General features: G+C 42.7%; 2 protein-coding genes across 4 annotated transcripts; both read left to right on the top strand.

The window, feature by feature from the left end:
* The first annotated feature begins 1,229 nt into the window (after nucleotides 1-1,229).
* LOC141956175 (pantetheinase-like) lies at nucleotides 1,230-7,627 on the top strand. The gene is given in 8 exon segments (XM_074896347.1): nucleotides 1,230-1,402; nucleotides 1,498-1,628; nucleotides 2,508-2,700; nucleotides 3,237-3,528; nucleotides 4,578-4,951; nucleotides 5,837-5,972; nucleotides 5,975-6,006; nucleotides 6,398-7,627. Coding segments are annotated over 8 exon segments (1,332 nt in total). The 5' UTR covers nucleotides 1,230-1,348; the 3' UTR covers nucleotides 6,518-7,627.
* Nucleotides 7,628-7,815: 188 nt separating this feature from the next.
* Nucleotides 7,816-21,760, top strand: LOC141968866 (pantetheinase-like). 3 transcript variants are annotated; one of them, XM_074924118.1, is made up of 9 exons: nucleotides 7,816-8,006; nucleotides 13,082-13,323; nucleotides 13,428-13,558; nucleotides 15,324-15,516; nucleotides 16,986-17,277; nucleotides 18,625-18,998; nucleotides 20,763-20,933; nucleotides 21,193-21,281; nucleotides 21,350-21,760. In XM_074924118.1, exons 2-9 carry the CDS (start codon nucleotides 13,111-13,113, stop codon nucleotides 21,366-21,368), a joined length of 1,482 nt encoding a protein of 493 aa, XP_074780219.1. In that variant the 5' UTR covers nucleotides 7,816-8,006; nucleotides 13,082-13,110; the 3' UTR covers nucleotides 21,369-21,760. The 3 variants fall into 3 exon arrangements, with proteins under 3 accessions (XP_074780219.1, XP_074780212.1, XP_074780226.1); XM_074924111.1 differs by having other exon boundaries at nucleotides 7,820-8,006; nucleotides 21,193-21,742; XM_074924125.1 differs by lacking the exon at nucleotides 7,816-8,006 and having other exon boundaries at nucleotides 13,178-13,330; nucleotides 21,193-21,741.
* Nucleotides 21,761-23,077: the final 1,317 nt, after the last annotated feature.

Below are 23,077 nucleotides of genomic sequence, written 5' to 3'. Positions count from 1 at the left end.
AGGCTTCCCCTGGACACATCCTGGCAACAGCTCCCTTTCCTTTTGTATCAGATGTTAGACGTTACTGAAACTGGGAATGTAAACCTCAACCTGTTAGGAAGTGCTGGCCCTGAGGTGCTGACGGTGAGGCAGATGAGGACTAGAGGTCCTAAAAGCACACAAGATGCAGATCAGTAGGCATGAGACTTAATTAGCTCTCTTTGTGGAATGACTTGTTCACTTACCTGACTTGTGCCATCAGGACTCGGAAATGGCTAGGATCACAAAGGAGCACAAAAGTCCTTGAAATTAATGAGATGTCTTGCAGCACGTGAACTTCACTAGCACTCCAGTAGAAACTAGACAGGCTTAACTAATCCCTCTAGTTTTCTGGAAACACATCTCCCCTCCTCATTCTTTCACGTGCACAACAGAGGTGAAAGAAACCCAAAGGGGAATCCTGATTTCCAGGTTTCTTGTTCAACTCACAAGCATGCTCTCCTGCCATGATTATCCAGGGGTCCTGGACACATGGTTAAAGCAGATCAGTCAGGTCTCCTGTAGGAAGTTCAGCAATCCCCTGGCTACTGCTGTGCTTGTCTCATGTGGTGGCAGATCTGAATATCCATCTGCTGTTGCTAACACCATTGAACAATCTGTGAAGCTGTGATAAATAGGGACTGTGCCACGTAGAGCCGAACTACACACGGATAGATTGGAGTCAGCCCTGAGCTGGGGCGGCACAGGCAGCGCCAGCACAGCAGCACCGAGCTGGGGCCGGCCGCCTGCCTCCTGCAGCCCTGCCTGCACCCCGCACCCTCGAGCTTGGGCAGCAATGTGTCCGTGCTGGTTTTTGCTGAGATTTCCCAAACTCTGGCTTGCTTTCCTGCGGTAACCTGGGCTTGCCTTGAACTGCATTACTACAGCAATGCCATGCCCGAATCATTTGTAAATCTGGCAAGCGACGTGTTTCTTCAGCTGCAGCACAGCGGTGCCTCCTCTGTCGGCGGTGCAAGGCAGCATTGCTCAATGCCGGCGGCTCTCTTGCCTGTGATGGTGCCAGACCTTCTGGGCAGGGCGACTGCATTTCCTGGTGTCAGCTTTCTGCCACTCTGGGGAACTCCCAGGTTTTGTGCAAGACTTTTCTTTTTAACCCCCCTTGTCTTTGCTTGCCCCCGGCCTCCTGTTGGGCGCCTTCCAGCCTCCAGGCATGGGCCTTCCTAAAGGCTGTGCCTGTGCCGTGCTTTTGGTGCTGTCTGCAGTGGAGGCCTGTGCCCTGGGCAGCTACGTCGCAGCTGTCTGCGAGCACAGCGTGGTCTTGTCAGAGGACACTGAAGTGCCCGTTCCTCCTGAGGAGGCCTTGGTGCTGATGGACAAAAATATGGCAATTTTGGAAGCAGCCATTAAGGAAGCAGCCAGACAGGTGTTATGACAGAGCTAGAGATGTTCACTTTGGTAAACACTGACCATTTATTAATTTTCTTAATGGTGTTTTTTGGGTTTGTATGTTGGTACTAGGGTGCCCATATCATTGTGATGCCTGAAGATGCCATTTATGGCTGGGTCTTCACAAGGGAAACAATATACCCTTACCCTGAGGATATCCCAGACCCAGAGGTGAACTGGATTCCATGTGCTGATCCTGGAAGGTATCATCACTGCTGTGCATGGACAAACGGTCTGATGGGAAAGACGGCTACCTTTAGAAGTGGTTGTTTATAGTTTTAAATGTCTTGGAGCAACTGCTGTGAAATGAAGGCAGGTTAGACAATGTGTAGTTGCCATAAATATCTTCCGGCAACTTCATCATTTTTCTCTGTTGTTTTTTTCTTGCTGTAATTGTTTTGATTTTAGTTAGTATACTCATAAAGGTTAAGATTTCTTTAAAAGAAAAACAAAAACTTATAGAATCTACATTTCAGCAATGTATTCCATGCATGTTGAAGAAAATATTTAAGATACAGGAATATTGGGAATAATTGTGAATAAAATAACAGCTACTACTGAAAGGATATGCTGTACAGTTTCAAACTTATATTTTTGAATAATGACATGGTAGCCTTTTTATTCTTTTATTTTCCTTAATAAATTGCACCATTTTTTGAAGCTGCAATAGTTGGTGAAAGGTAACAAAACACACCATAGAAGAAACAAATCCTAAACTACTTCAGCACAGCAGATAAACCAAGAGCTGAAGCAGAATGGCTGAGATTAGCCCATGTGTTGGAGTAACATCAGTGCTGTGCCACATGCTGGCAGCAGAAGGGAGACTTTAAGGTACAAAGATTCGCTTTCACTGCAAGGAAATCCCTGTGTTCCTCACATAGTCAATGTGAGGTGAAGCCAGTTTCAGCACACTAAGCTTTGAAGCACAAAACCACTGCCTTGTGTTGAATAACAGAAAATGACATTTTCATATTAGATATGAAAAACCTATCATTCTTGTGATCTGCAGTCTTGGTGTTGTCGTTTTTATGGATTGGCTGTTTTTGACTTTTTATTTCCTTTCTTCCTTTCCTGCTGTTTAGGTTTGCTCCCTCACCTGTTCTGGAAAGACTAAGCTGTATGGCAAAGAATAACTCCATCTATGTGGTTGCAAATATGGGAGACAAGAAGCCATGTAACTCCAGTGATCCAAGATGCCCAAGTGATGGTTGCTATCAGTACAATACAAATGTTGTCTTTGACTCAGAAGGGAAACTGGTGGCTCGTTACCACAAGGTAAGAGGATTTTACAATGCTCAGGAAGTGCATGATCCTCAGGTGATTAAAGATGTGAAACAGAAGCTGCTTCCCAGGCTTAAATGTATTCGTATATGGAGCCATTATAGAGCAGGCATCAGAGGGCAGGTGAAAGCCACTGCCTTAAGAGATATTAATTCCTGCTATTCTGAATTTAATAGCAAGTAATTAAATGAAATTAATTCAAACTCAATAAGCCTTCTATTTTTACTGCCTCTCAATATGAAGTAACACATGAGATATTAAAACATTAATGCCCTAAACTGTTGCTAACTAAATACAAATCCCCCTTCACTGGTATAAATCAAAACCATGGATGTTTGTGCTTGACTCCTCTTGAAGTGGTATAAATTCTTCTTTTCAAAATTAAGATACAGCATGTTCACACAACATATTCTTTATTACTTGTGTTTAAGTGAATGAGTATTATATTCAACAGTCAATATTAGTCTGATTGAAATGATTTGATTTCTAGTTTGTTTTTTTTTTTCCCGTTCTTTCCTTTCTATGAACAGTACAACCTGTTTGTGACAGAGAAACAGTTTAATTACCCCAAGGATCCTGAATTTGTGACTTTCAATACCTCATTTGGCTACTTTGGCATTTTCACTTGTGCAGACATACTCTACCATGACCCAGCTGTGGTCTTGGCAAGCAGATTTCAGGTTGACACCATTCTGTTCCCAACCGCTTGGGTTAACACTCTTCCACTGTTGTCAGCAGTCCAGTTTCACTCAGCATGGGCCATGGGAATGGGCGTCAACTTTCTTTCAGCAAATACGTGCAACTCCACTTTAGACATGACAGGTAATGTGATATTGCTCTAATTGATCTTGTTCACATGGGCAACAGTTACATCTATGTAGTGCAGTTGACCTGAGCAGAAAGTACCACCAGCTTTAGGCATGCATTCACATAACAACAGGATTAGGAATTATACAGACAAAAAGGAAATCAAAATGTGATACAGAAGAACTCAGAAGTGCTTAAGTTGACTAGAACACCTTTAGTCATTTATTAAATGATCAGTCCTGAGAGCTTATGCATGTGATTCTTCATCTTCCGACCCTGGTGTTTATCGATTTTTGGTCATGTGAAGGCCCAAACTTTTTTTCCTCCACTAGGTGGAAACCTAACTCTGAGAAATGTTCTTTTGAGTCCTGCAAGCATTACTTCTGGGCTGGAGACTGTGTCATATTTTCTTTGCAGGCTCTGTTTTCACTGCGTATTTTTATTGAGCAGATGCTAGAATTCAAACACAAATTTTGTGGGCATGTGCTTGCAGAAGTGAGAGAAACTTACTGGTGTTGCTGAAATGTAGCCCTAAACTCTGCCTTCCAAATAAAAGCAGATATAGGCCGGTCCTTTAGTTCTTAGTCATTGATGACCTTATGTCATACAACTCATATTCTTTATGGATAAATTTTACTCTGGGTTTTAAAGATTTATGTATTTATGTAAAGAGCTTGCATAAAGATGTGACTTTTGGATTTTTTTTTTTTGATTTGACAGTGTTACCCTTAATTTTAATCAGAAATACTGTTAATTCAGCTAAACTCAATGAGGAATGTATAGCCACTTAAATCATATTTAATGGCATATAATTGGCACACTAATCTTGTCACTTACAATATAGGAAACATCAGAGTTTGGTCTACTTTCCACTGATTGCAAAAAGCATTAGGTTAGCATTGTACTCTGTGGAGGCTTTATTTAGTTTCAAAACAATCTGGTAAACATTAGAATAAAATTTGGCACATGTTTAATTAGTACACATGTTTAATTAGTGAAGACTGCTTGCTTGTCCCATACACTTACTTTCAGATTAAAAGCTTTCTGGTGTTATGTGTTTGCAGGGAGTGGTATTTGTGCCCCAGAAGGTCCGAGAGCGTATTATTACAATACAGAAATGGAAAATGGTCACCTTTTGGTGACAGAACTGAGTTCACACCCACATCTCTCTCCTGACTATCCTGCTGCTGTTGACTGGAAATCATATGCCAGCAGGACTGAACAGCTTCCATCAAACAACCACTATTTCAGTGGGGTTATTTATCATGATACCTTCTCCTTCACGGAGCTCACTGAACCCGAGGGAGATTGTGCCACTTGCCAGCAGGACCTCTGTTGCCATCTGAGTTACAAGATGGAAGAGAAGCAGAAAGATGACATTGATGTTCTGAGTGCCTTTGATGGGCTACATGTGGTTGAAGGAGAGTATTATTTGCAGGTAAAGGTTTTCTGTTCTTCTTTGGACAGTGGGAAGGCTGCAACACTTTCTTTGCAGTCCATTTGCATTTATCTCATTTTGATTGAGGGGGTTTAAGAGGAGGCATTTTTTAGGCTCCTCTGAAAACATTTGTTCATGATGCATTTTGACTTCATTAGGGATGTTGATCCTGCCTGTCTGTTATAAATTATGAAGTTAAGACCCTGAGTTGACTCTGTGCTATAACACCTCAAGGAGGTTTCCATATATATGTACAAAAGGGAAAGAGATTGTAGAGTTCTCCCTGTCTTCATAGGGATGGTCTTGTCACAGAGAGCTGTTTTCTGCTCAGTGGTTTTTACCATTGCGGTCATGTGATTCTCTAACATGCAGTTATCTAACAAAAAATAAGAAACTAAATATGGATATAACATTTGTATTCACATGGCTTGTCAGTGTATTGATTCTTTTAAATTTCACTGTTAGGCTTTTTTTAATGTGCTATATCTTTATATATTTCCTCTATAGCTTTAGTGTATTCCCACTGGAGTAGGCAAATAAGTATGGCTTCGGCTTTTTAGGAAACTCAGCCAGAGCTGAAGTAACTTTCCTACATCACAAACTATCCCACACCTATGACTAAATGCATATGCATTATGCATGAATGCACACATAACTCATAAACACTCGTGTGTAGACACAGACACAGTGCTTTCCTGTGGCGCTGACAAAGAACTGTCTTTTTACAAAGTTTTATATGCCACCCACAGATCCTCTTGGCCTAAATAAATGAGTAGAAGTATTGGATCATTTCTTCATCATAGTAGCTTTTCTTACAATCAAACCTAGCTCTTGATTGTTGAAAGCTTAGTGATATTTTGCTTTTCTGTATCCTTCTCCCCACAGATATGCACGCTTCTCAAGTGCAAGAGCACAGACCTGAACACATGTGGGCAGCCAGTGGAGACAGCTCAGACCAAGTTTGAGAGGTTCTCCCTCAGTGGCACATTTGGCACCAACTATGTCTTTCCAGAAGTCTTGTACATGGGGTGCAGCTGGCCCCCAGGGAGTTCGAGGTAATAGGACACCTTTGTGAGTTGTCAGACGTGTAACACAAATGGTCAAAAAGCCACTATAAGACACATGAGCAACTTGGTAGTTATCAGTATCCTCTATTTCAGTAACTGGCTTGAGTTCAAGACAGCTTTATTTTTGCCTGATTTTCCTGTTTTTATTCATACAGCAGGTCAATTTTGCTGATTGCCTTCTTCCCTGTCCCTCCACATCCCCTAGAACAAGATCTTCCTCAAGAAAGAAGTGTAGTTTTTCCTCAGATTTCATGGTAGCTCCAAGTGAGCTACCACATCTCTCAACTGGGTCAACATTAATGAATATATTATTTTGTGGTTTTCATACAATAGTACTGCTTTGCTGATGTTCCTGTTTATTTTACTTTCCCATAACTAGGTGCTAACTGATGGACGTCTGATAAGTCGGACTAGTACATCAAAGCCAGTTTTGAGTGTAACACTCTTTGGGAGGTGGTATGAAAAGGACCCTACACACACACAGCAAGTTTCACTATGATCTCACTGCAGATCCTTTAAGATCTCATCTCCTTGATTCTGTAATGCTAATTAATAATAATTAATCCTAATGTTAATGAATGTGAATCGCTGTTAATATGCTGTAATTATAATGGCATTCTATTTCTCAGGTTGCCTTATCTAACAGCATAATCATTGTACATTGATTGGTTGACTTTATTTTGCAGAAAAAATTAATTGTTTTGCTGGGCAGTTCTGTATGTTTTTATATGATAGTGTTGATTGTCGTAGGCTTGACCTTGACACTGGAGACAATAGAACTGAATCCCTCTGACTTTAGTGGTGTAGAGTTCAGGCATACGGAAGTGGGTTGTGGCCCAATAATAACCAATTTTTAATTCTTTGAAATTTTTGGTGGAGTATTAAAAATAATTTCTACAACACTGTTCCACCCCAACTCTGAACACATACTTTTCTAAACCAGAGATTAATATAACCTTTGAAAGACAATGGTTAAACTTTTTTATTCACTTTGAAAAAAGAAAACAAGCCTTGGAACACCACTGTTTCAAAAAAAAAAAAATATTCAACTGAGCACACAGTGTAATGTGTTATCCTGTCATGCCCTGACTTACAGTTGGAGGAGTTTACTTTAATCTTTCTGGCCACACTTTTAGGGTGTGGAAAAATTCGTTTCCACAAAACTGTTTATGACTGTGTCCCCTTTTTCAAGAAGTCAGCTGGATCCATATAAAAAATTCTCAAAATGAGCCATTTTGTAGGTGCGTATCTGTCTTCCTGTTAAATGGTTGCTTGTGCTGGTGCAAGGGAGTGTCAGGACTGTGCAGGCAAGTGTTGGGAGAGACTAGGGCACAGCTTGAACTGATTGAACGCATGTGTACAGGTGCAGACCCTTCAGACTTTACCTTCTAAGCAAATGGACTGGATTACTTTGTGTGGCACAGCTAAGATTTCTATGTGTGTTTAATTCTGTTGTTTGTTCTTCACGTTTGCTTTGAAATAAAAACATTGTTTGCATTTAATCTGACCAACATAATAAAAAATACTTGCAGGATGCAAAATACATTGGTTTTGAACAAAGTGAACTTTGTAAAAACAAGATTTTAGTCTGTAAATGTATTAAATTGTAACCCTCGACAATTCGTTTAATAGGAAAACACTCTAGGTGTTTGTGGAGAGAAAGTACTGTGTCTCTACCTTTGTAACTGCAGCCTAGGGCGTGGTGTCCTGTACAGCTAAGCAACATAACTATGTGCTGCTGCCAAAAATGAGTTGCTTCGGGTTTCCTCACCCCTGACCACGTGTCCTCACTGCTTTGCAGTGATTGCTGGGTTGCAGCTGTGACCCTTCATACAAGCTTCTCCACAGCATGATGAACACTTCAAATCAGGAGTACTCTTCCATGCAGTTTCTCTTAGCACAAGAAAAGGGTCAGAATCACAATCTGAAGAGAGACTACCTCTGCAGCTAAACTGATTTAGCTTCAGACCGCATCCTGCTTCACAAAAGTAAGTCCTTAGATAACTGCCATTCTCGGGCAGTAGCAGAGAGGGGGGTAGAGTGCAGGGCTGGGGAGAGTGGACCGGGAAGATGGAGGTGTGACTAGTAGAGGGAGCTCTAGGGCAACCTTCCTCTTACATTGCCCAGAACCATAGCCTGGACCGCTGTAGTTTCATTAAGTTTTCTTCAGTGGGTTTGTGTGTTTAACTGGAGTTAGTTCTTGGTTCCTGCATGAGCTCCCAGCTCTGCAGGCAGTAGGCAATGGTGCTTGCCGGTACAGAAGCAGACAGGGATGTCTCCATCCCACTGTACCACAGAAGCCCCCCTGTCCTGGCAGTTGACTTGAACTTTGCAGGGCAGTACCCCCGGCCCTGCACTTGTAACTTTTTCTTCTCAGCCCTGCCAGGATAGTCACCTTTCTGGTCTGACTGTTGTCCTAGATGTTAAACAAGGCAGCGTTGGCTGCTTCCTCTTTCAGACTTATGTCTGATTGTGGTTAATGTGACTCAATCCATATTTTATAAGAAAACCAGGGGGAGGGGAAGGCTTCCAAGCTGCATTATTTCAGTTATCACTGAAATCTCTATTGCAGCCTTTTAAAGGCTCTTATTTAAGGCTCCTAAATGAGCATGCTGTATCTAGTAATGTACGTAGAGAAATACCTAGAGATGAACATTACCAGATGTAAATCAACATTCCTAATAGTTGAAACCCTCAATCAGCTCTATTCTTGCAGGAAACGCCCTGGTATTTTCACTCATTCACCCATATTTCTGTCTTTTCTGAGACAGCTCTACAGTGACAGCTCTACGCTCTCAACAGGGTTGAGATTGTGTGGATTAGATTAAGGGCCAATAAAGCAGATCTTGCTGTGGGAGTCTGCTATAGACCTTCCAACCAAAGCAGCGAGGTGGATGAAGCTTTCTATAAACGGGAGAAATCTCACAGTCACTTGCCGTTGTTCTTGTGGGGGACTTTAACCTCCCAGATATCTGCTGGGCGCACAACAAAGCAGAGAGGGAACAATCCAGGAGGTTCCTGGAATGTGTGGAGGGTAACTTCCTCACACAGCTGGTAAGTGAGCCGACCAGGGAAGGTGCCCTCCTGTACCTGCTTCTTGTGAACAGGGAAGAGCTTGTGGGGGAAGTAAAGGCTGGAGGCTGTCTAGGGTGTAGTGATCATGAGATGATCAAATTTTTTTGATCCTTCGAGAAACAAAGAGAAGGGTTAGTAAAACTGCCACCTTAGACTTCCGCAGGGCTAACTTCAACCTGTTCAAGAGACTGATTAACAAAATCCCTTGGGGGGTTGCCTTGAAGGAAATGGGAGTCCAGGAAGGTTGGACATACTTCAAGAGTGAAGTCTTAAAGGCACAGGAGCAGGCTGTTCCCATGTGCTGGAAAACAAGCAGGCAGGGAAGGAGACCGGCCTAGCTAAACAGGGTCCTTTGGCTGGATCTCAAGAACAAAAGGAGAATCTATTGCCTTTGGAAGAGGAGCCAAGTCTCTCATGAAGACTAAAAAGTCATAGTGAAGTTACGCAGGGAGAACATTAGGAGAGCCAAAGCACAGCTAGAGCTCAACTTGGCTGCAGCTGTTAAGGATAACAAAAAATCTTTCTATAAATTCGTTAACATCAAAAGGAGGATTAGTGAAAATCTCCCTCCCTTACTGGATGCAGAGGGAAACATGGTAACTAAGGATGAGGAAAAGGCTGAGGTGCTCAATGCCTACTTTGCCTCAGTCTTTAGCAGTGGAACTGGCTGTTCCCTGGACACCCAGCCTCAGGAGCTGGGAGATGGGGAGGGGGAGCAGAATGAGGTCAGCACAGTTGAAGAGGAAGTGGTCAGAGACCTGCTACTGTCACTGATTTGCCACCAATCAGAATTAATAATGTTTGATTCCAGTATGAATACAGAAATATTTTAGTAGGGTTACATGTTTACATATACCTTGCATTTTGCACATCTAACCAGAAACCAATGCTACTATGAATTCCTCTGTATAGCCCTGTACTAAGGCTGAAGAATTGGTCAGTAATCATTTACTAGGTACACCTAGATACTGCTTAGGGAATTAGATTTAAAATTGAAAATAATTCTGTTTGAAGTTGTTGGAGATGTCTAGACACAGAAGTAATTTATTACCTAGAATACATTGGATAATGTCTCAGATGTACCACAACTTGAGATTAATGAGAACTGGGGAGAATGAACTGTAACAGTTTACAGATCTCTGCCAAGGAACAGTGAAACTAGGTAATGGGTAATTACGGCAGGGGGAGATCGCGACCACCGACTCATGGGCCACCGACCCAAATTACACCCCAGACTCATTTCTAGAGATTTCTAAGCTTTAGTGTGCAGAATCGGAAGTAGGAGGGAAGTATGATAATGATTTCCAGGAATTCTTGTGTTTATGTATAAATACTTAATGAATATGTATGGGTGAATAATATATAAACTGTATAATTCTTGTGACTGGTGTGCGTTGTTGGTGAAAGCACTCACGCACACACCCGGCCGTCAATAAAGAAGTGTCTGCTTATCTGCATCAAATTGGTGTCGATAAGTTTCTATCCCAGCTCTTCGGTGACACTACACCGCTTGGATGCACACAAGTCTGTGGGACCAGATGGGTTACACCCAAGGGTGCTGAAAGAGTTAGCAGATTTACCTGAAGTCATGGCTAACTGGGGAGGTTCCATTGGACTGGAGGGTGGCAAATGTGACACCCATCTACAAGAGAGGCAGAAAGGAGGATCCAGGAAACTATAGACCTGTCAGTCTGGCCTCAGTGCCAGGGAAGGTCATGGAGCAGGTCATCTCGGGTGCCATTAAAAGTCATATAATGGACAACCAGGGGATCAGGCCCAGTCAGCATGGGGTTATGAAAGGCAGGTCCTGCCTGACAAACCTGATCTCCTTCTACGACAGGGTGACTTGCTTATTGGATGAAAGAAAGGCTGTGGATGTTGTTTACCTTGACTCCAGTAAGGCCTTTGACACCGTTTCCCACAGCATTCTCCTGGTGAAACTGGCTACTGGTGGCTTAGATGGGCACACGCTTTACTGGGTAAAAAACTGTCTGGATGGCCGGGCCCAAAGAGTTGTGGTGAATGGAGTTAAATCCAGTTGGCGGCCGGTCACGAGTGGTGTCCCCCAGGGCTCGGTTCTGGGGCCACTCCTGTTTAACATCTTTATTGATGATCTAGACAAGGGGATCGAGTGCACCCTCAGTCAGTTTGCAGATGACACCCAGTTGGGTGGGAGTGTTGATCTGCTCGAGGGCAGGGAGGCTCTGCAGAGAGACCTGGACAGGCTGGAGCCATGGGCTGAGGCCAACTGGAGGAGTTTCAATAAGGCCAAATGCCAGGGGCTGCCCTTGGGCCACAACAACCCCCAGCAGCGCTACAGGCTTGGGGAGGAGTGGCTGGAGAGCTGCCAGTCAGAGAGGGACCTGGGGGTGCTGATTGACAGCCGGCTGAACAGGAGCCAGCAGTGTGCCCAGGTGGCCAATGGCATCCTGGCTTGTGTCAGCAATAGCGTGGCCAGCAGGGACAGGGAAGGGTTCTCACCCCTGTACTCGGCACTGGTGAGGCCGCCCCTCGATTCCTGTGTTCAGTTTTGGGCCCCTCACTCCAAAAAGGACATTGAATGACTCGAGCGTGTCCAGAGAAGGGCAACGAAGCTGGTGCAGGGTCTGGAGCACAGGTCGTATGGGGAGCGGCGGAGGGAACTGGGGGTGTTTAGTCTGGAGAAGAGGAGGCTGAGGGGAGACCTCATCACCCTCTACAGCTACCTGAAAGGAGGCTGCAGAGAGCTGGGGATGAGCCTCTTTAACCAAGTAACAAGTGATAGAAGAAGAGGGAATGGCCTCAAATTGCACCAGGGAAGGTTTAGACTAGATATCAGGAAGTATTTCTTTACAGGATGGGTTGTTAGGTGTTGGAATGGGCTGCCCAGGGAGGTGGTGGAGTCCCCATCCCTGGAGGTGTTTAAGAGTCGGCTCAACATAGTGCTTAGGGATATGGTGTATTTGGGAACTGTCAGTGTTAGGTCAATGGTTGGATTGGATGATCTTCAACGTCTTTTCCAACCTAGATGTTTCTATGATTCTGTGACAGTCTGCTGTAGCTAAAGGCAGACAGCCTGTTCTTCTTCCTGATATTCAGGAAACCTTTTCCCAATGAGAATACTGCAACTATTGGAAAGTCAAAATATGGAAAATGTCATAGCAAAAAATGCATGTGAACTGACTTGAATATTAAAAATGAAGGCCTCTCAATAACAGCATATTGCTGGGGACAAGAAAGGTCAGCAGAGGAGCAGGCATGCCACTGCACCTGGTGAACTAGCCTGCTCTTCCACTTCAGGCTAGTGGCAGCCAGCCAATGAGGTGATTACCTGCTTGATTTCAGAGGAAAACATTTCCTCCAGATGCATATTTCCTGGTGGAAAGCTGTTGCAAAGTGATTTACAGCTAAACAGAAGTGACTCGGGGAGCCACTGGGATAAATGCAAGGGCCATTTCTGTTGCTGTCATGTTAAGTGTATTACACCTAAATACAGAGAGATGCTAATGTAATTAATTTGGTTTAAAGAAACTCAGGAAAGCAAACTGCACATACTAACACATAGCACAGGAATTTGAGAATATGAAGACACTAGAATAAAGCAGTTCTTAAGATCCTTAGTTTTGCCACTCAAACTTCACAGACAGCTGGCTCTAGGGGTGACATATCCATCTTTTACCTGGGTGTCAGAGTTGAGCCAATATAGATAGCAAAAGGCAGTCAATGACAGAGAAAAGTAAACCAAGAAAAACTGTTCTTTCTGGCCATGTGTTTAATTACTTCTTTTTATATTGGCACAATTAATCTTGGCATTGCCTGTTTTTTTAGTCTTGTTGAGTTGCAACATCCTTACTGTGTACTGCTATACTTTCCCTTATGTCACCATCAATGCTTGACTCCAAGGTAATGCTTTAACAGACCAGCACTTCCTCCTTCCTTCAAAGCTAAACTTTGTCCCTCTTTTCTTTTCAATGCATGCTCCTTTTGGCACCGTTTGCCTGTGACTCAGAGCATTCTAGGAGCTGCGAGGCACCAGCCATGCTCCCTTCCCAGACTCTCCTGCACACTGCAGTGCTCGCACTCGCAGTCCTTCAGGCCCTTGCCTCTGACACCTTCATTGCAGCCGTCTATGAGCACGCAGTCATCCTGCCAGATGCTGCTGCTGAACCTGTTTCTCCTGAGGATGCTTTGGCCCTGATGAACAGAAACATGGATGTCTTGGAAGAGGCCATCAAGGAAGCTGCCCAGCAGGTACTCGGTGTGTTGTGAGCATTGTTAATTAGTGTTTTCTTCTCCTGCTGACCCTCCTGGTTATCTGTTGATGGGTGAATTCTTAACGGAGCCTGTTGTGTCAGGGCGCCCACATCATTGTGACTCCTGAGGACGGCATTTATGGCTGGCGTTTCACGAGAGAAACCATCTACCCCTACCTGGAGGATATCCCTGATCCGGCAGTGAACTGGATTCCCTGCACCGATCCCACAAGGTGATTTCTTCTGCAGTTATTTATGTGGTTTCAAACTAGTGTCTCCTGGAGTCATGAGCTGCTCCCAATAAATGCCTAAGAACTGCTAATACTTTTGACATGAGGGTAAGTTTCAATTAAAGTTGTATATGAAGGTGTTGCATGGTAAAATATATAGTATGTCCATGACTAATTGATGAGGGAATTCTGTTAAAAAAATATTTTTTGAATTAGATACTTTAAAGAGAACTCTAAACAATATATGGGGTTTGGGTTACTGAATGTAAATGAAACACCTTTTTTTGCACTTGGAAAAGCTTTGATGCCAGAATATGCTGGCAACTCATTCTGTTTTCAGTTTTTTCACACTACTTTGTGTGGAAGTAATTGTAAATTCTTAACACTAGTTTGTTTTGTTGGTTTGTTTGGTTTTTTACAAATATTGTGTTCAAACAGAAGCACACATAACATTTTGTGGACAGACAAGAACTAATTTCTGAGCAGCTACTAACAGAGGTGATGAGGTCAGTTGTCAAAGGCCAAACTTCTGAGTGATACAAACCCAGAAACTTTTAATCTTAGTTTTTCACAATTAAGATAAGATAAAGTCTGAATTGCTAGAGCCTGTGTGCTGTAGAACATGATCTGTCATTCAAGCATCATGTTCCAGCAGGGACGAGCTCACCTATAGTTGAGTGCTGGACTTCAGATCCATACAGCATGCAATGCATGCTCAGCCATAAAACTACAGCTGTGGTCTGCCTTTTTCAGCACGGCTTTCTGCACCTGCTCAGTGATGAGGTGCTTAGAGCATGTTATGACACCTGTGAGGCTGCAATTCCTCAACAGTCCTGAGACGAATATTCACAATAGAGAGAAGTCCAGGATGTGCAACTTTTTACTGAGATATAAGTACCTGAAATATACAGTCTTTCAGTGAATGTGGGGTGTGGGGTGGCCGCGTGTCTGCAGATCTTTATTCTAGTACTTTGCACAGTTTTTGTGAAGTTGATCTCTGTGTCTCTTCACTGCTTTAAATCAGGGTTTTCATTATCACCTTGTGGGAATATAGCACCTGACATCACAGTCTGGCATGCCCTATTCCTTGCTGTATATGTATCTTGCATGGTGGTCCTCCTGTGTGGTCCATGCATACCTTGCAAAGGCATATGCATTGCTGCCTTACAGAGGAGGATGTGTCTTCACTTTCCAGCCTGGTACAGATGCTTCAGAGGTGCTGCCAGTTTATGGCACATGTCCTGTCACATCTTGAAATGAATATCCCACTCTGTTCATGCCATGGCCAGAGAACTGTGTGCTCCCATCTGTAGGAGGAGATTAATTGCCTTGACCGCATCAGCTGCACTATTCCACAGCGCGATTCTGCTTGGTATGTCAAAGGCCCAGAGCTACAGTCCTCAGGTGCCGCTATGCCAGATGCTAAGATATTCTCCTGTGTGACACCAAGTTAGTCTCTCAGTGATTCCTCTCCTTACTTTTCCCAGCCCTAGGATTATCTCCTTGCTGCCGAGCATGTTCCGGGTGCTGCAGGACGCTGGCAGGTAGCCTAGGGGTGACATGTCCCTCTGGATGCCAATGGGAAGGCTCTGGGACCTACTCCAGGCATGGGAGGCAACCTGAGGGAGTGCTGCAGCAACCCTGTGTATCTGCCTGCCCTGCCAAGACTGCACGATCGGAATCATTCCAGCACTCCAGTGGTGGACACCACTGACAGCACAGATTTAATTAATTTTTTCTTTTTTTTCTTTTCCCTAAAATACGTTAGATTTGCTCATGCTCCAGTGCAGGAACGACTCAGCTGTATGGCTAGGAATAACTCCATCTATGTGGTTGCAAACATTGGGGACAAGAAGCCGTGTAACTCCAGTGATCCCGGCTGCCCCAGTGATGGTCGCTATCAGTACAATACCAACGTTGTCTTTGACTCAGAGGGGAAACTGGTGGCTCGTTACCACAAGGTAAAGTGGCCTTGAAAAATCAGGAGCTTTTTTTCCACTACTTCCAAAATGTCTCCATTTGTCAAGAGAATTAAATGCCGCTCATAGTCACATGGCATATTTTCCTTCTGTTTATAATTTAAAGGAAACTCTCTTGCTGTGAAGTGTTGACTCTAAATTTGCATTTGCTGTCATGTTTCTCAAAACAGACTAGCATGAAAAATGATTGCTCAGGTCCAATTTAATGACATGTGGTTTGGTTGATTTCCTCAGTTCATTAACTTCCTATTACTGGAAATCCTGCTGCTTAAGCAACTTTAGTTTTCAATGCCAGGTTTTCACCAGACTACCCCTTCGCATTCCAGATTTTAAAATGTTTATCTGCATCTCATCTTAGATGAGTAGTCTGATTTAAGGAAGACAGGCCCTTTCCTATTTTTTTTTTTCTGATCATGTTTCAGCATAGTTTTTGCATAACAGGTATTATCTGCACAAAACCTTGAAACTAAGCTGGGTGTAGAAAGAAATGAAGGCATTGAAACATTTGCATCCTTTGAAAGTATAGTCTTTCAGTTTTATGTGGCTACCTGCAAGGTTCATTGAAGTTGTCTGTGGGTCGTGTGCCAGATATCATGCCAATGTGGCTAGAATGAAGTCAGTTGTTTATTTAATGTACTTCAGGCCCAGTATTTCACCTAGTTCTTCAGAGACAATGCCAAGATATTTCTTTGTGAGTAAACTGGATGAGCGGGACACTGATAATGTGAGTCTGGTCCCCCATGTGCCAGCTTGGCACAGCCCACGCACTGAGTTACAAGTTCAGTAAACTTGAATCTCTTTTTGGCTCAGTGCACAGGTTTATTGTCCAGGCCATCTGGAGATTATAGAACTCTTTTAATAAATGTGAATATGAAGGAAGAAGGAAAATGTTGCAAAGCTAAGAATGTGGCAAACTGGGATTTTTCTGTTGGCTGAGGTCATCTGCCTTTCCCTCATCACCACAGCTTTTTTTTTCTTCTCCACTCCGCAGTCTCCCAGTATTGTCTCATGCTTCCTGCTGGAACTGTGTGCTTCCAGTCCTTCTACACATCTCCACACTAAGGTCACCAATCCTGTCTCTTGGCATCAGATCCTTCATGCTCCTCTTCCATTATTATTTCTCCTCTATGTGTCTTTTGGGTCACCAAAATTATAAACTAGGTGGGGAGAATGGAGAGATTATTTTTATGGGAGTTGCAGGTGGCTGACACCAATAGACCTGCAGATAGCTGGCTGCTTTTCTAGATAGATGCCAGGGCAATATGTGTCTCCCCATATTCACCTTTTGGGCACTATGGTGATCATACAATTTTAGCCTGAATTCATATGTGTGAAGGCTTCAAACACAGATCAAAAAACTTCTCTGGTCCTTCTGAACATTTTTAGGGAATGACTCCAAGAAATTGCAGTAGGTGCCTTTAAGTGGTTTCTCTTTTTTCCTTCTTCTACAGTATAATCTCTTTATGTCAGAAATTCAGTTTAATTACCCAAAAGAGCCAGAAGCCATCACCTTTGAGACCCCCTTCGGAAAGTTTGGCATTTTCACTTGCTTTGACGTCCTTTTCCGTGAGCCTGCTGTGGTCCTGGTGAGCGAGTTGCAGGTGGACACCGTGCTTTTCCCCACGGCTTGGATGAACGTCCTGCCATTTCTGACTGCCGTTGAGTTTCACTCTGCCTGGGCTATGGGCATGGGTGTCAACTTCTTAGCTGCTGATACACACTACACCAACATGTCTATGACAGGTAATTAATTCTCACTGTGTATGAAAAATCTTTATAACCATGAATCTTTATTGTCTGTTCTTCCAGATGATTTTGCAGAGGAATATAGTGTATTTATCTGAAAGGTGAGGAGTCTAGTCACCAAACTGTAAACCTGACAAATCCTGTCCCTACTGGTTCACAGAATCACAGAATCATTTTACTTGGAAAAGACCTTGAAGATCATCCAGTCCAACCATTAACCTAACACTGACAGTTCCCAACTACACCATATCCCTCAGCACTATGTTGACCCAACTCTTAAACACCTCCAGGAATGGGGACTCCGCCATCTCCCTGGGCAGCCCATTCTAATGCCTAACAACCCGTTCTGTAAAGAAATGCTTCCCAATACCTGGTTCCATGCAAGGCATAGCAAAATTTGTGGTGTTTTCTTCTCCCTTTCTTAGGATTTTCCTTTCTTTCTTTTAATGCCTCTAAATGAGTAGTAAGTTACTGCCCCTTCTACCTGAGCAGAAACTTCTGAAACTTAGGCTCTTTCACCTCTAAGTCTGTGATTGTATACCAAACTGTATATATACTTGTAAACTGCATACATGGCTCCATTTATTCTGGCCAAATGAAAGACTTATTCGTAGCTGTATTTAACACAATTGTGGAGAAGTGTTGAAAAAAAATTTCAGACCTGTTGCAGTAATGCTGCTGAGAAGTCTGCATTTTCTCTTTAAGAGTTTAGCACTGATTTTCTAGAGCTTAGCTTATCAAATAGTGTATTTCAGCTAGACCAGTATCTTCACTGAGCTGTGAAACCACAGTATTGGCTTGGGGATTCTGAAGTTGCCTGACAGGCTACTGGTTGTTGTCCGTTTTATGTGACTCTTTGGCAGGTATGTGTATGACAGATCTTTGGTTTCCCTCTGTCACTTGGCACTGGTGAGGTCTGAATTCCCCACATGGGGACGAGTCCTCAGCCAGTGTAAATGGGGTGGGACAGCTGTTGTGTTCACCAAGATGGGCCTGTGATACTTGCCTGTGTTGTGTTTGGATGTTCTCATTTGGTATATGGTCCCTTTGCATCAGTTAGCTTTGGTTCACTCAGGAGAAAAGACAACTGGGGAGGCCATAAACACAACCATAACATAACATTCTCTGCCTTTGGCTGCACTGAGCAGACCTCACCCAGTGAAATAAATGCTATTCTTTGCCAAAGTATGAACTCCATATACTGAGTTGCTAATGGTCACTTTTGGTTGAGACTAAAATTTCTGTAGTATTTAAAAATCAGCAGATAAGCTAGCAATAGGGACAATTAAAAGGACAATATGAAACTTTTTATTCTTTTTGAACTAAGTACTGTTCTCTCCTCAGGAAGCGGTATTTATGCACCAGATGGAGCCAGAACATACTACTACAATATGAAAACTGAGGAAGGTCACCTCCTTGTTGCTGAACTAGACTCACACCCTCGCCCTTCTCCTGCCTCCCTGCCCGCTGTCAACTGGAGCTCATATGCTTTGAGTGTTGGAAGATTCTCACCAAATGACTATGATTTCGGAGGACTCATCTTCCATGACTGGTTCACTTTCACTGAGCTCACTAAACGTGAGGGGAATTTCACTGTTTGCCAAAAGGACCTCTGCTGTCATTTGAGCTACAAGATGGCAGGGAAACAGGAAGATGAAGTTTATGTTCTGGGTGCTTTTGATGGGCTTCATGTTGTTGAAGGACAGTACTATCTGCAGGTAATGATTTTTTGGAGGGGGAGTAGTTATTTTAGGAAGCTTCTTTACAGGGAGAAACATTCAGCTCTGGGGGAAAAAGACAATGACTTTCCTGTATGCTGGAGTCCTGCTGTCCTATTTGTTAGCAATGGGAAATAGTTGCTAAAATGCCCAAGCTTGCTTACCTTTAAATCCATCATATGCAGTGGAAAGGTCTCTAAACCTCTTTCAGGTTCCCTGTGTGTTCACTAATGTTTTTAGTGTGCAATATTGGCTAAATTTAGGTCCTCTTTTGTGACTATCTGCAATAAGTGTTCTGAATCTCCTATGTAATCTTCATCAAACAGTTCCTGTGAAAAAATCAGTTGATCATATCCATCCTTATGAGACACTCTGATAATTTAAAGTCACAGAGACATTAATTTTTTGTCATTACCCAAATCATAACAATGAAGTTGACTGAAATGGCATATGAATTTTACCGGAAAAAATAAGAGATTTTTTTATTCTTCCTCTCTTTTAATCAAATGTTTAAGACAGTGAGTTACATCTTGGGTGAATTTGCTTAAAGGCATTTTAGAAAAATTTCTTTGCTTTCATAATCAAGTTATTGTGCCAGTAGATTCTTCTTTTTTAGTTAGTTACTTCTGTCTCTCAGAACAGCTTTTACATATCAGCTGGTGCAGATGCCAGGATATGGGGGGAGATCTCAGACAGTGAACAGCTCATCTAATACATTTAAGAAGGTAGCTTGAATAAATTCAGTTGTTGGTGAGCTCACTTGGAAAATTTATTTCAGTGATTGTGGAAGCTGCCAGATGGTCTCTACCCGTATTGAATTTTCTAGAGAAGACAGGAATTTCTACTCTTCCTTTTTCCCTCAGTATTTTTTTCTTTTCATCAGAACATGCTGAGAGAATTTTATTCTTTATTTCTCTGTTTATTTGCATTTCAGCACAAAACCATATTTTCTGATGAATAATACTTCTGATATTTGCAAATATGCTTGTTCTATCCTCCAATATCTGACACAAATAGAAAAACTCGCATCACCTGGCAGCAAAACCAGACAACATCCTTTGAATCTTCACAGAAGTTCTAACCCTATTTCATATTTCTTCACGATGCCCATAAACATCTATCAGCTGGATAATTAACTCTAAGGACAAAAGAAAAATATTGCCATTCCTACTTTCCTCTGTGTGCTGCAACTACTAACACAAAGGATGCTAGCAGAGGATGCTAACTTCATCACCTTGACATATATTCACCACAAGTTGGATCAAGAACATCAAATTCATATTTCCCATGGACTACCAGGCCATCTAATGAATTATCATTAGCAACATGTACAAATACCTGTAAAAGGACATGTATGTACAGCTCCACATTGTACCCATGGGGAGGACTTTGTTTCATTCGTCTAAAATTTCCATTCACAAACTCATCTTACTAAGATATGTGGGAAAGGAACCTTTAAACAAGAGAACTAGCAATTGGAAGAATTAGTGGAAGTGACAGGATTGGGTTTTAGGGATGAAGTAAGGTGCTCTGGTAGCACTTCTATGAGAAACACATTATTTCTAATGGCAGTGCAGTCTGGAATACCCCCAATCAGATCAAAGGGTGAAAAAATAAACTACAACTAAAAAGGAGTTGCTTAAAGATTATGAAGGAAGTCCAGTGACGGTCACCTGTTCCAACAGACACTAGCTTTGATGACACAAGGCTTTCCTATCAGAGTGTTTCTGTCTGGCTAAATATGTTGTTGTCTTCTCCCTGCAGATATGCACGCTGCTCAAATGCAAGAGCACAGATCCCAGCACGTGTGGGCAGCCAGTGGAGATGGCTCAGACCAAGTTTGAGAGGTTCTCCCTCAGTGGCACATTTGGCACCAACTATGTCTTTCCAGAAGTCTTGTACAGTGGGGTGCAGCTGGCCCCCGGGGAGTTTGAGGTAATGGGGCACCCTAGAGCTGTGTCATGCTAGGTTTCCTGTGGGATAGTAGTGGAATATACTGTCTCAAAACAGCCAAAGTGAACTTGCTCATAGTGAATAATCAGATCTATTAAACACCTTTTAATGAAGTCACTAGTTTCAGTAAGAGATATGGTCTGACGTACCTTCTTCCTGTTTTGTCACATCTCTCTGAGCTCTTAGCATGTTCATTTGGGTATTCCTTTAATCATGTCCTTCTCTCACCTTTTTCAACCAGGTATTGAATGATGGCCGCTTGATAAGTAAGACAGGACCAACAAAACCAGTTGTCACTGTGACGCTTTTTGGACGGTGGTATGAAAAGGATCATCTGAAACAAGATCCACAACCACCAACCTTCCCATAATATTACCATAAGTGAAGCTGCATACTATTAATCTTATGTCCAAATGAGATACAGCATCCTCTAGTATAACAATTCCAATTCTGTTTTTTATTTTCCAGCTACACAAACTTCTTATCAATGTACTTTGTTTAGTAGTCATTCAGCAATACAATTCTATTGCTCCCATTTATTGAGAAGTATCTATTTCTGTGTCATAATATTACTAATCTTATATTAGTGCAAAACAGCAGTTGTGTTTCTGTTTTCTGAATTTTTATTTTTCTAGCCCTCAGAAAAACTGTATTGTGGACCAGAGGATACACTCTCATTAAACTAACATCACATATTTTATAACTGCAAATTATTATGGGACCAGTAAATAAAACGGTGAAAGATGTGATTTGTGGCAGCTCTATACAAAACAGCTCAAGAACGCTTTTTCTCTGATATACATCTACTTATGCTGATTTATGCAAGTCTTCTCTTTTACCCCACTTATGCTTCTTTTTTCCTGTTTGTATTGCTTTGGTTTATTTGCCTTTATGCTGTTGGTGCCTGTTATGTGGCACATGGCAGCACAGAATAGTGGATCATGGAGGCTGAGCAAGGACTCCAATCAAAGAGCCAACTCTGAAACAAAACCTGCCACCACTTCTTGGTCAGAACTCAACATGAATCATCATTTCTTTGAAACTTCTTTTGAACCAAAACTTGAATTGAAACCTCAAAGTATTCCGCTTGCCAGTTCTGAGCAACAACAGTTGCAGTCTGCTGGCTGCACTGGATGCTATTCAGTGCTGGAACTGTTTGCATGCAGTAAAGAGGTCACTGAGTGACCTGGTATCATATAGCAGCTCCTCCTTCCCATCTTCTCTGTTACTTTCTGGTCATGTAACAGCAACACATGCGAAATAAGCCTTGTCCTGTACTCCATCATGATAATGCTGGGTGGTGCTGCCCTGCAGATGAATTTGCTGTAGGGATTAAGGCATTTAGATTTCTACGTAAGACCAGCTAGTCCTGGTGAGAAGGCACTGTTCACATCTTTGCTTCCTCTTCTCGCCCAGTGACCTGTGCTTTGTTGCTGCTGAGGGACCCAAGTGACCTTCCTTCAGCATATCAGTGTATAGATGTGCATGTTCTGTGTCTGTGTCTGTAAGAGTGGTCAGAGACCCCTCTTAGTCTAATTTCTCCTTTCTTTTCCCCACACTGGCACCATTGTTGGTCTCTGCATGGTGCTCTCGAGGTCCTCAGTCCCATGTACTTCTGTTATGGAGGCACTGAGTCATCGGGAGTGCAAATACTTTCTGAACTCCAGCAGTGATTATCACTGCTGTGCACCATATGATCTCTTCTGCTTTCAAATGTAAATAGATAATCACATGTGACATAACATAGTGTCATGTCTAAAATAATCACATGTTTATCAGAAGCCCGAGACAATGTACTCTGACTCATGGAAGCTCAGCATCATTGCTGTTAGAGTCACGCTTTCTTAAAACCTTGTTCACTGTTGGAGTCAGCTACTGTCTGACCACAGGCTGATCTCAGTTCAGCAAGGGATTATCCTGTGTGATCTTCCCATGGGTACAGATGCTGTGCAGATGCTGTACTTGTGCCCCAGGAACCTTGTGGGTGATACTGCAACTCTCTCCCAAGGAAAGGATCTGGATTTAAGGAGGCTATGGCACACAAGAAGGTCTCATCTTGCAACGCAGAAGGGATTCAGTAGGAGCACATGGCAGTAAGAACTGAGAGGCAGCGCTCCTTCAGGTTT

This window comes from Athene noctua, chromosome 1 (assembly GCF_965140245.1).
Source record: "Athene noctua chromosome 1, bAthNoc1.hap1.1, whole genome shotgun sequence".
Lineage (NCBI taxonomy): Eukaryota > Metazoa > Chordata > Aves > Strigiformes > Strigidae > Athene > Athene noctua.
This window is presented reverse-complemented; position numbering and strand designations above follow the sequence as displayed.

Bases quoted from the DNA above. Each gene is read 5' to 3' on its own strand.
- LOC141968866 (XM_074924111.1), top strand. From the start codon at position 13,111: ATGCTCCCTTCCCAGACTCTCCTGCACACTGCAGTGCTCGCACTCGCA. The intron at 17,278-18,624 runs GTAATTAATTCT...TTCTCTCCTCAG, and splicing joins CACCAACATGTCTATGACAG to GAAGCGGTATTTATGCACCA. The intron at 18,999-20,762 runs GTAATGATTTTT...TTCTCCCTGCAG, and splicing joins AAGGACAGTACTATCTGCAG to ATATGCACGCTGCTCAAATG.